This window comes from Oncorhynchus masou, chromosome 28, assembly GCF_036934945.1.
Source record: "Oncorhynchus masou masou isolate Uvic2021 chromosome 28, UVic_Omas_1.1, whole genome shotgun sequence".
Taxonomy (NCBI): domain Eukaryota; kingdom Metazoa; phylum Chordata; class Actinopteri; order Salmoniformes; family Salmonidae; genus Oncorhynchus; species Oncorhynchus masou.
Window position 1 is genome coordinate 5,894,508 of NC_088239.1, and position 12,696 is coordinate 5,907,203.

Here is a 12,696-nt window from a genome sequence, read left to right on the forward strand (position 1 = left end):
TATAGTATGGTACTGAACTGACCCTGTATATAGTATGGTATTAACTGACCCTGTATATAGTATGGTACTAACTGACCCTGTATATAGTATGGTATTAACTGACCCTGTATATAGTATGGTATTAACTGACCCTGTATATATTATGGTATTAACTGACCCTGTATATAGCATGGTATTAACTGACCCTGTATATAGTATGGTATTAACTCACCCTGTATCTGTGACCAACAGATGCATATCTGTATTCCCAGTCATGTGAAATCCATTGATTAGGCCTAAAAATAATTTATTTATATTGACTGATTTCATTATATGAACTATAACTCAGTAATATCTTTGAAATTGTTGCATGTTGCATTTATATTTTTGTTCAGTGGAACTAGAATAGTATGATCAATACAATAGAATGGTACTGAACTGACCCTGTTCTTCATTCACAATGATTACATAATTATGCATCATTCGTATTCTCCTCACTCATCAACTCACCCATTCACATTAACTCCATTATCCCCATCATACGTTACCTAATTTATCTCATCTGTTGTTATATGTGTGAAATTAGTTTCGGTATGAGCCAATTATCTGGATGATTATCCGCTAGGGTCACTGCACTTTCAACTGTCAGGAGAAGAAGAGGCCACGGGGGAAAACATTCAAAAAATGGTTATAAAATCCAGTTCTGTATGTGATATTAAGATTCTAACACTGACAGTGTGTTGTATAGACTTATTTAAGAATAGTCAAGGACGGAAGTCGGGGGGCATTATAAAACAAATGTCAGATTAATTCATTCATGAGCAGACGACATTTCTTCTTTCGCGGTTCTAGTGTTAAACCCTGTATATAGTATGGTACATTTTCTCTACACCCCTTGGGGTAAAAAATGTCTAGAATTGCAGGAAACTAACTTTAAACATAACATGTACTCACCGCAGTCAACAGACCTTGGGGTATTAACCACTGACCCTTTTTATGGTATTAACTCGCATGATGTCATATGCTTGCGCGCTAATGTAATGTATTTGCATATGTCCATAAAACGTATTTGCAATGAATGACACGTTTTACGAGGCTTCTTACAGGAAGCTATACATCAGCTGTTCGTTGTACAGTAGGCTACGATGCTTTTGTCATCACAAAACAAGTTAAGCAAGTTGCATACACTAGTATCAGAAGCCCATCCCACCGGGCAATAAACTATAACGCGTGTTTTTCTTTTTTAGACTGCGCGTTTAAACACTGACAGACAGCAGCTGGCCAAGACAAGGGAGCGGATTTCAATCAGAGGTGCATCGCTGCCGACTCGTTTCAGTGGCGCCCAGAGACCCGAGTCACTTTTCACTTCTACCTCCACTGGATTGCTGTTTTCACACGGACCTGTTGGAATATAACATGTTGAAAATGGAAAGGAAAACGTTTTGTATGAGATTGTGTACTGTACTATTTTTTACAAACTGTGTTTCAGGTGAGTGAAAAACTCCACGTGCAATTAAAATATAAAACTAGCCTCTACAATCCTAAAAGCTGTACACTAGACAAATAGTCCAGACGGGTTTAGCTGACAACTTCACGAAAACGATGCACACGCTTCAATGGGGCAGAAGTTCACCTGTCGTTGTGATTCTGGATGTTCATATAGTTAGGAACAATGAGCATGTTTACATGCGCACAGTATCCGGGATAGTAGCTCATAACCCGCTTTGTTCTTAACTGACTTGCCAAGTAAAATAAAGGTAAAAATAAATACAAAATAAATAAATTAATAGCTAATATCCCGTTTAAGATTTTATTCGGGGTGAACTGTTTACATTCACGTATAATATCCCGCTCACGAGTATCCCTGTACCATAAATAAAGACAATTCCTCATTTAAATTCATTTGGGTTACATGGAATAGTAACTGAAATTTGGACAATGACTGTAGGCCTATAGTATAATATTAACTCCTAGTAAAATGGTACAATAAAGTTTACTTTAGTCTCGGGAACAGCAACGGATAAATATTTTTTGTTTGTTTACATTTTAGTCATTTAGCAAACGCTCTTTTCCAGAGCAACTTATGATTTCTTTCTTTAAGCATCTCTTGAGGAAATACGAATGCGAGCGTAACGTGTTATCTTTAACATTGGCATGCAAGAAGACATTATTTCGACCACATCAAATATGCAACTCAAGATTGTCGGAAATTATAATAGGGCCTAACAAATGTAGTAAATTATAATAGGGCCTAACAAATGTAGTAAATTATAATAGGGCCTAACAAATGTCGGACATTATAAGTAGAAACGTGTCTAAATTAGGGTCAAGTAACGTTAGGCTATAATGTCCAGTACAGAGTATCAGCAAAAAAGATTCTAAAGATTATTATGGAATTATTTAAGAATAGGAGGATTGAAATGCTCAGGTAGCCTACATTTTGAAGTAATTTGTTTGACAATCGGAAAATGTCTAGAATTGAGTCATCACACAACACACATGACATGCGAAACTGAATACCTACGTATCCTGAATAATAACGGGGATATTGGTGTGCATGGAAACGGGTCAATGACAAGACGCTGTCTTGTGGAGAATCAGGTGTCTCAATTCAGATCGTTTAATCTTGTTGTTGTTCTTGATACCATGTCTTGTTTTGAGGCGTATTGACTGATGTCATGTCTATGCTAATATGTAAAAAAAAAATCGCTCGCTGACTAACCAACAACTGTAACAATGTATTTGAGAGACAACAAGTGCCTATTGTGAAAATGTATTTATGTTTTCAATGAACATAGGAGACTAAATATGGTTTACATGTTGTCAACAACCTAAGCCAATCCCGTCTGTTTTGCACACTTGTTGGTTTTGTTGATAAACAACACACAAGTCTATATGGATAAATCACATACTGCATTTAAAAGCCACAATGTCCTCACTTTTTGTTGGCAACTTCTTGGATCAGGCTTAGTACATGGAATGTCCTCATGTAAATGCATTTATGGAATAGTAACAAATTTGGCACACTGTCCTAATTATTTCACTTTCACTCATTGTCATTTTTTTTCTCGGGAACCTTTATTTAACCATTTAGCAAGTCAGTTAAGAACACATTCTTATTTTCAATGCATCTCTAGGAACACGTGGGTTAACTGCCTTTATCATTGGCATGCAGAACGACAGATTTGTATCTTTGTCAAGATTGGGGAAATTTGAACTTGTAACTTTCCAGTTACAAGACCAACGTCTCTAACCACTAAGCTACCCTGCCGCAAATGTAGTAAATTATTGCAAATGTAGTAAATTATAATAGAGCTAACAATACATGTAGGTAACTGATCTAGGCCTTCATGTAGGTAACTGATCTTGTTCTTCATGTAGGTAACTGATCTTATCCTTCATGTAGGTGACTGATCTTGTAATTCATGTATGTAACTGCTATTGTTCTTCATGTAGGTAACTGATCTTGTTCTTCATGTAGGTAACTGATCTAGTCCTTCATGTAGGTAACTGATCTTGTTAATCATGCAGGTAACTGATCTAGTCCTTCATGCAGGTAACTGATCTAGTCCTTCATGCAGGTAACCGATCTAGTTCTTCATGTAGGTAACTGATCTTGTCCTTCATGCAGGTAACTGATCTTGTTCTTCATGTAGGTAACTGCTATTGTTCTTCATGTAAGTAACTGATCTTGTTCTTCATGTAGGTAACTGATCTTATCCTTCATGTAGGTGACTGATCTTGTTATTCATGTATGTAACTGCTATTGTTCTTCATGTAGGTAACTGATCTTGTTCTTCATGTAGGTAACTGATCTTGTCCTTCATGTAGGTAACTGATCTTGTTAATCATGTAGGTAACTGATCTTGTCCTTCATGTAGGTAACTGATCTAGTCCTTCATGTAGGTAACTGATCTTAGTTCTTCATGTAGGTAACTGATCTTGTCCTTCATGTAGATAACTGATCTTATCCATCATGTAGGTAACTGATCTTGTTTTTCATGTAGTTAACTGATCTTTTTCTTCATGTAGGTAACTGATCTTGTTCTTCATGTAGGTAACTGATCTTGTTTTTCATGTAGTTAACTGATCTTTTTCTTCATGTAGGTAACTGATCTTGTTTTTCATGTAGTTAACTGATCTTTTTCTTCATGTAGGTAACTGATCTTGTTCTTCATGTAGGTAACTGATCTTGTCCTTCATGTAGGTAACTGATCTTATCCTTCATGTAGGTAACTGATCTTGTTCTTCATGTAGGTAACTGATCTTGTTCTTCATGTAGGTAACTGATCTTGTTCTTCATGTAGGTAACTGATCTTGTTCTTCATGTAGGTAACTGATCTTGTTCTTCATGTAGGTAACTGATCTTGTTCTTCATGTAGGTAACTGATCTTGTTCTTCATGTAGGTAACTGATCTTGTTCTTCATGTAGGTAACTGATCTTGTTCTTCATGTAGGTAACTGATCTTGTTCTTCATGTAGGTAACTGATCTTGTTCTTCATGTAGGTAACTGATCTTGTTCTTCATGTAGGTAACTGATCTTGTTCTTCATGTAGGTAACTGATCTTGTTATTCATGTAGGTAACTGATCTTGTTCTTCATGTAGGTAACTGATCTTGTTCTTCATGTAGGTAACTGATCTTGTTCTTCATGTAGGTAACTGATCTTGTTCTTCATGTAGGTAACTGATCTTGTTCTTCATGTAGGTAACTGATCTTTTCTTCATGTAGGTAACTGATCTTGTTCTTCATGTAGGTAACTGATCTTGTTCTTCATGTAGGTAACTGATCTTGTTCTTCATGTAGGTAACTGATCTTGTTCTTCATGTAGGTAACTGATCTTGTTATTCATGTAGGTAACTGATCTTGTTCTTCATGTAGGTAACTGATCTTGTTCTTCATGTAGGTAACTGATCTTGTTCTTCATGTAGGTAACTGATCTTGTTCTTCATGTAGGTAACTGATCTTGTTCTTCATGTAGGTAACTGATCTTGTTCTTCATGTAGGTAACTGATCTTGTTCTTCATGTAGGTAACTGATCTTGTTCTTCATGTAGGTAACTGATCTTGTTCTTCATGTAGGTAACTGATCTTGTTCTTCATGTAGGTAACTGATCTTGTTCTTCATGTAGGTAACTGATCTTGTTCTTCATGTAGGTAACTGATCTTGTTCTTCATGTAGGTAACTGATCTTGTTCTTCATGTAGGTAACTGATCTTGTTCTTCATGTAGGTAACTGATCTTGTTCTTCATGTAGGTAACTGATCTTGTTCTTCATGTAGGTAACTGATCTTGTTCTTCATGTAGGTAACTGATCTTATCCTTCATGTAGGTGACTGATCTTGTTCTTCATGTAGGTAACTGATCTTGTTCTTCATGTAGGTAACTGATCTTGTTCTTCATGTAGGTAACTGATCTTGTTCTTCATGTAGGTAACTGATCTTGTTCTTCATGTAGGTAACTGATCTTGTTCTTCATGTAGGTAACTGATCTTGTTCTTCATGTAGGTAACTGATCTTGTTCTTCATGTAGGTAACTGATCTTGTTCTTCATGTAGGTAACTGATCTTGTTCTTCATGTAGGTAACTGATCTTGTTCTTCATGTAGGTAACTGATCTTGTTCTTCATGTAGGTAACTGATCTTGTTCTTCATGTAGGTAACTGATCTTGTTCTTCATGTAGGTAACTGATCTTGTTCTTCATGTAGGTAACTGATCTTGTTCTTCATGTAGGTAACTGATCTTGTTCTTCATGTAGGTAACTGATCTTGTTCTTCATGTAGGTAACTGATCTTGTTCTTCATGTAGGTAACTGATCTTGTTCTTCATGTAGGTAACTGATCTTGTTCTTCATGTAGGTAACTGATCTTATCTTCATGTAGGTAACTGATCTTGTTCTTCATGTAGGTAACTGATCTAGTTCTTCATGTAGGTAACTGATCTTGTTCTTCATGTAGGTAACTGATCTTGTTAATCATGTAGGTAACTGATCTTGTTCTTCATGTAGGTAACTGATCTTGTTCTTCATGTAGGTAACTGATCTTGTTCTTCATGTAGGTAACTGATCTTGTTCTTCATGTAGGTAACTGATCTTGTTCTTCATGTAGGTAACTGATCTTGTTCTTCATGTAGGTAACTGATCTTGTTCTTCATGTAGGTAACTGATCTTGTTCTTCATGTAGGTAACTGATCTTATCCTTCATGTAGGTAACTGATCTTGTTATTCATGTAGGTAACTGATCTTGTTCTTCATGTAGGTAACTGATCTTGTTCTTCATGTAGGTAACTGATCTTGTTCTTCATGTAGGTAACTGATCTTGTTCTTCATGTAGGTAACTGATCTTGTTCTTCATGTAGGTAACTGATCTTGTTCTTCATGTAGGTAACTGATCTTGTTCTTCATGTAGGTAACTGATCTTGTTCTTCATGTAGGTAACTGATCTTGTTCTTCATGTAGGTAACTGATCTTGTTCTTCATGTAGGTAACTGATCTTGTTCTTCATGTAGGTAACTGATCTTGTTCTTCATGTAGGTAACTGATCTTGTTCTTCATGTAGGTAACTGATCTTGTTCTTCATGTAGGTAACTGATCTTGTTCTTCATGTAGGTAACTGATCTTGTTCTTCATGTAGGTAACTGATCTTGTTCTTCATGTAGGTAACTGATCTTGTTCTTCATGTAGGTAACTGATCTTGTTCTTCATGTAGGTAACTGATCTTGTTCTTCATGTAGGTAACTGATCTTGTTCTTCATGTAGGTAACTGATCTTGTTCTTCATGTAGGTAACTGATCTTGTTCTTCATGTAGGTAACTGATCTTGTTCTTCATGTAGGTAACTGATCTTGTTCTTCATGTAGGTAACTGATCTTGTTCTTCATGTAGGTAACTGATCTTGTTCTTCATGTAGGTAACTGATCTTGTTCTTCATGTAGGTAACTGATCTTGTTCTTCATGTAGGTAACTGATCTTGTTCTTCATGTAGGTAACTGATCTTGTTCTTCATGTAGGTAACTGATCTTGTTCTTCATGTAGGTAACTGATCTTGTTCTTCATGTAGGTAACTGATCTTGTTCTTCATGTAGGTAACTGATCTTGTTCTTCATGTAGGTAACTGATCTTGTTCTTCATGTAGGTAACTGATCTTGTTCTTCATGTAGTTAACTGATCTTGTTCTTCATGTAGTTAACTGATCTTGTTCTTCATGTAGTTAACTGATCTTGTTCTTCATCTAGGTAACTATCCCAAGGCACAGAATGTTTCCTGGTTGTCTATCAACTTCAAAACACTGCTTATGTGGGATCCTAAACCTTTCAACTATTCATACACTGTTGAATATTCTGTGTAAGTAAATCATTTACATGCTGATATTACAGTGTTGTGAACTTATATGAAGACCAAACAATTCCAAAAAATAGTGTATTTAACTGCCACTTCAATTATTATTAACTAAACATTGAAACAGCTCAGTTTCCTACATATCATGAGCCAAATGCTTTTATAACTTCCTACCACTATTCAAGAAATGAAATGTCTCCATGAAACATAAAAAAAGATGGTGCCTATAATCCCATGACCATGGGAGGCCTGCACTAATCTATTCTTCCCAGACTCAGTCTCAGAAGGGTCAGGTCGATTTGTTGGAGACTCAGTCTCTGATCTTGAAGAGTCAGGTCGATGTGTTGGAGACTCAGTCTCTGATCTTGAAGAGTCAGGTCGATGTGCTGGAGACTCAGTCTCTGATCTTGAAGAGTCAGGTCAATGTGTTGGAGACTCAGTCTCTGACCTTGAAGAGTCAGGTCGATGTGTTGGAGACTCAGTCTCTGACCTTGAAGAGTCAGGTCGATGTGTTGGAGACTCAGTCTCTGACCTTGAAGAGTCAGGTCGATGTGATGGAGACTCAGTCTCTGACCTTGAAGAGTCAGGTCGATGTGATGGAGACTCAGTCTCTGACCTTGAAGAGTCAGGTCGATGTGATGGAGACTCAGTCTCTGACCTTGAAGAGTCAGGTCGATGTGATGGAGACTCAGTCTCTGACCTTGAAGAGTCATGTCGATGTGATGGAGACTCAGTCTCTGACCTTGAAGAGTCAGGTCGATGTGATGGAGACTCAGTCTCTGACCTTGAAGAGTCAGGTCGATGTGTTGGAGACTCAGTCTCTGACCTTGAAGAGTCAGGTCGATGTGTTGGAGACTCAGTCTCTGACCTTGAAGAGTCAGGTCGATGTGATGGAGACTCAGTCTCTGACCTTGAAGAGTCAGGTCGATGTGATGGAGACTCAGTCTCTGACCTTGAAGAGTCAGGTCGATGTGTTGGAGACTCAGTCTCTGACCTTGAAGAGTCAGGTCGATGTGTTGGAGACTCAGTCTCTGACCTTGAAGAGTCAGGTCGATGTGTTGGAGACTCAGTCTCTGACCTTGAAGAGTCAGGTCGATGTGTTGGAGACTCAGTCTCTGGCCTTGAAGAGTCAGGTCGATGTGTTGGAGACTCAGTCTCTGACCTTGAAGAGTCAGGTCGATGTGTTGGAGACTCAGTAGGAGGAAGAAGGAATACTAGTCCCTGTTTAATTGAAGTACATTGTGTGTGACATGGTGCAATGAGTTCAAGATTATAACTCAAGTTCAAAGGTTGCAATTTTGTACTTTTCTTAGTGTTCAACCAAGCATTTAACTGTTAGTTTACACCTATTGTCTACGAAGTATGTGACAAATACAACCTGATTTGATTTGAGATGTTAATTCAGACCCAATGAATGACCTAATGCAACAAAACAAACACGTTTGAAGATAACGATAACCCTACCATTACATCTATTTAAGTGTTGGTCAGATAAGAGAGTGGAACCAACAATGTATTCGGACCATGGAGACTGAGTGTGACCTGTCCAACGTTCTGACTGACCTGAAGGCCACATACTCAGCTGACGTCTTCTCAGAACCCCTACACAGAGTGAACTCTGACCTCACAGAGTTCCCCCACACCAGTTCGGAAGGGTTCACCCCTTACCAAGACAGTAGGTACTCCAACTGTAACAACCACCTGACTCCTGTCATACGGTGATATATTTTCCACATGCCAGTGTCAAAATGTTGATTATTCTTTAAAGTCACTGGGAAAAGAGGGTTCTTCCATAAATCACTGGGATAGTTCAACAGCCATGCCAGTGTCACCAAGTGGGTGCCAGGTGTGACAACGTCTCGTGGTATTTCCCTTCCAGCTCTTATAGGCAGACCTGAGTTCAAGATTGAGGTGAGCAAAGATAAGAGGAAGATCACCCTGTATGTGGAAGACCCTCCCATCGCCCTGTTCAACGAGCAGAACAAACTAAAGACCATGCGGGATGTCTTCGCTGATGAGCTGCAGTACAAAGTCACCTTTGGGAAAGCAACGAGCACGGGCAAGGTAAGCTCAAATGGGAGGATAGCCCTACACTAGAGTTATATTTACAGTTCCTCAGAGTACTCTAGGGCCTGGGGTTAGAGTACTCTAGGGCCTGGGGTTAGAGTACTCTAGGGCCTACACTAGAGTAATATTTACAGTTCCTCAGAGTACTCTAGGGCCTGGGTTAGAGTACTCTAGGGCCTGGGGTTAGAGTACTCTAGGGCCTACACTAGAGTTATATTTACAGTTCCTCAGAGTACTCTAGGGCCTGGGGCTGAACCCAGTGAGATAGAGGACATTTCTCAATGGTGTAGGAGGAGCAAGTCAAGGAATATAATTAAATAAAATGCAGTGGATGATATGAGTTTGGCCAACGTCAAACTTCTGATTATATTGCATGGGAAATCTCTCCCATGTGTGTCATTAATATATACTATTTTAATGACGTCACAACAGTATTGAACAAGTAATAGAAATTGAACTACAGAAGAAGACATAATTACAAGCCCTTCTTTTTGTAATCGTCCCTCTAGAAAACCAAGATGTCTGCCAGCAGTGAGATAGAGCTAGACAGGAGGGATATAGATCCTGGGGTGAGCTACTGCTTCAACGTCCAGGCCTACATCCCCTCCCGCAACACAGACAAACAGCTGGGAGAGCTCAGTCAAACACAGTGTTCACCGGGTGCCAATAAGTCCTTCTTTGAAGGTAAGGATACTAGCAATGCCAAGGTTATATCGGGTTCAAGTACCACAGGGATCACATGCTAATAATATAACGGATGCTGTCACACTCACAGGTGGCTGGCGAGGGGAGGACGGCTCCTAGTAATGTCTGGAACGGAGCAAATGGAATGATGCCGTTCCACTTAAACCGCTCCTGTCATTGGACGAGCCCGTCCTCCCCAATTAAGGTTCCACCAACCTCCTGTGCTGTCACTGTACCGTGGGTGGCTTTGCATCTGTTAAGTGGCATGTTACTGCATTCATTAAGGAAACCTGTCCCTGGTTTAATATATCACTCCATAATTCATGTTGGACATTATAATGAAGGGAGTTGATATGCATATGTTCTACTGAGAATATTGAACACTTAGCTCATGCCATGACCTGGTATTACAAGATATAGAATTACTCACTGTGAGTGATGAGGTGAAGAGGGTTTTAGGTGCTTATCATTTACTCACTGTGAGTGATGAGGAGAAGAGGGTTTTAGGTGCTTATCATTTACTCACTGTGAGTGATGAGGAGAAGAGGGTTTTAGGTGCTTATCATTTACTCACTGTGAGTGATGAGGAGAAGAGGGTTTTAGGTGCTTATCATTTGTCCTAGTGGGTCGATGTGTATGGGATGCAAAGGGTGAAATAAATATTATTGACTCATGTTTAGACTCATGTGAAGTGCAACACTGCAAAAATTCCTGTGTGTGTGTGTGCGTGCGCTCGTGTGTGTTTGTGTGCGTGCGCTCGTGTGTGTGTGTGCGTGCGCTCGTGTGTGTGTGTGTGTGTGTGCGCTCGTGTGTGTGTGTGTGTGTGTGCGTGCGCTCGTGTGTGTTTGTGTGCGTGCGCTCGTGTGTGTGTGTGCGTGCGCTCGTGTGTGTATATATGTGAATCATCATGCAGCCCAATAACAGTCCACCATCCCCTTTCCTCTGCAGAGTTTGGAATCGGTGTGATCGCTGGGTTCCTCCTCCTCATCATTACGATCATAGTGGTGGCTATCGTAGTCACAGTGGTGTGCTGCCAACGCACAAGGAAAGCCAACACAAGTGGGAAAGAAGGAGTGCCACTAAGAAGTGTGTAAAAAAATGTATCGTCGACACACAATTGGGAACACAATGTACAGCTCACCTGGACTTTGAAATGGAGGCTGCAGGTCAACATTCTTCTGTTGAAGTCGCACACTGAATATGTTACACATAACTGTAGTGTAGATTTTGTTTCCGTGCAAGTAAATATTTTCCTTTTTTTATTTGTTGAAGTGGCACTTCTACTGCTGTGAATATTAGCTTTCAGAAACACTACCAATACCACTACCACTACCAACGTGTTTTATATATTAAAAAATTTTTTTTTTATATCGTCTTTGGGAAAATATATTTTGATTTTGGGAGACGGCTGAAAAATAAATGATCTGGGAAATGATGATTAGTAGGATATATCTTTTTTTTTTACGAAGATCCCTAATGTATTATGTGTTGTCATTCTGGAAGTAGTATTTGTTCATTTGGTTATTTTAAGATATATTTATGTTGTAGAGCAGGGATCAACAACTACATTCAGCCGCTGGCTGATTGTCCTCTTGAGCGGATGGCCGGAACATCATTACAAATCATTTGTAGACTGTAAATTGACCACAAGAAGCCCAAACAGATAGTCATTTCAAATCTTCACTACAGTTGTATAAGATCACATTTGTCTCCAATATGCGTGGGAATACTTAGGAACAGACTTGTTCAAATTAAAATCACTAGGAGCTGATTTCCTGGTGTTTTTACAGTCTATTGGGTCCACAAAATAAAAATATTTGTTATTTGTTATTTTGCTCAGAAAACACCCGCAGGGCCAAATTCGGCCCGCGTGCCGCCAGTTGAGAACCCCTGGTTTAGAGGTTTGAGTGATCAGTAATTTTAATATATTTAATTTATATTTATACCAAACAGTTAGGCAAATACATAAAAGTAAAAGCCATAAATAATACATTATGGTCAAATTCATAGAGTATGCAATGTAGGTCAAGTCTCCAAAATTGCAAACAGGTAGTATACTTGGAAAGGGTACATCCCGATGGTCATTGTAAAACAACGCATTTGACTTCCAAATGACCTTGAATGCTCCATTTAGATAGCTCACTCGTTTACATTTGAAGTTTCCTCATCTGTGTGTGTTTTACTTCAATAAAATAAACTATATAACGTGAAAGGACTGATTGCTACGTTCATTTTAAGATGTCAGGCTTGAAAATGCGTTCAACCATTTTGGTACCCAAACCAGACTCAACTGGTTTCCAAGTGGCCAAGAGACGTCATGTGATCTCTTACTGCCATCTAGGGGACAAACTGGGTATCAGACAGGGGGATACATACATTTAAATCAATGGATAGATAGAGACTTCAGCTTGGCAAGTTGCAAAAACAGCTACGCTTTTAAAATGGCCGTGTTCCAATGAGTATTCGCAAATGTGTAGAGGGCCACCATTAGGTCAAATATCTAATAATAAAAAAAAATGTGTTATCCTTTTAGAACAGTAATTGGTGACGTATTTTATTTGAAACTTTAAAATCTCTTATGCACCAACATGGGGACAATTGAGGGACCCCACCCCCCCCCCCCCCCACACATC

General features: G+C 39.0%; 1 protein-coding gene across 1 annotated transcript; it reads left to right on the top strand.

The window, feature by feature from the left end:
- Nucleotides 1-1,151: 1,151 nt before the first annotated feature.
- LOC135517120 (tissue factor-like) lies at nt 1,152-12,269 on the top strand. The gene is made up of 6 exons (XM_064941147.1): nt 1,152-1,468; nt 7,210-7,318; nt 8,794-8,987; nt 9,192-9,376; nt 9,889-10,063; nt 11,012-12,269. The coding sequence occupies exons 1-6, from the start codon at nt 1,396-1,398 to the stop codon at nt 11,155-11,157; spliced, it is 882 nt and encodes a 293-aa protein (XP_064797219.1). The 5' UTR covers nt 1,152-1,395; the 3' UTR covers nt 11,158-12,269.
- The last annotated feature ends 427 nt before the right edge of the window (nt 12,270-12,696 follow it).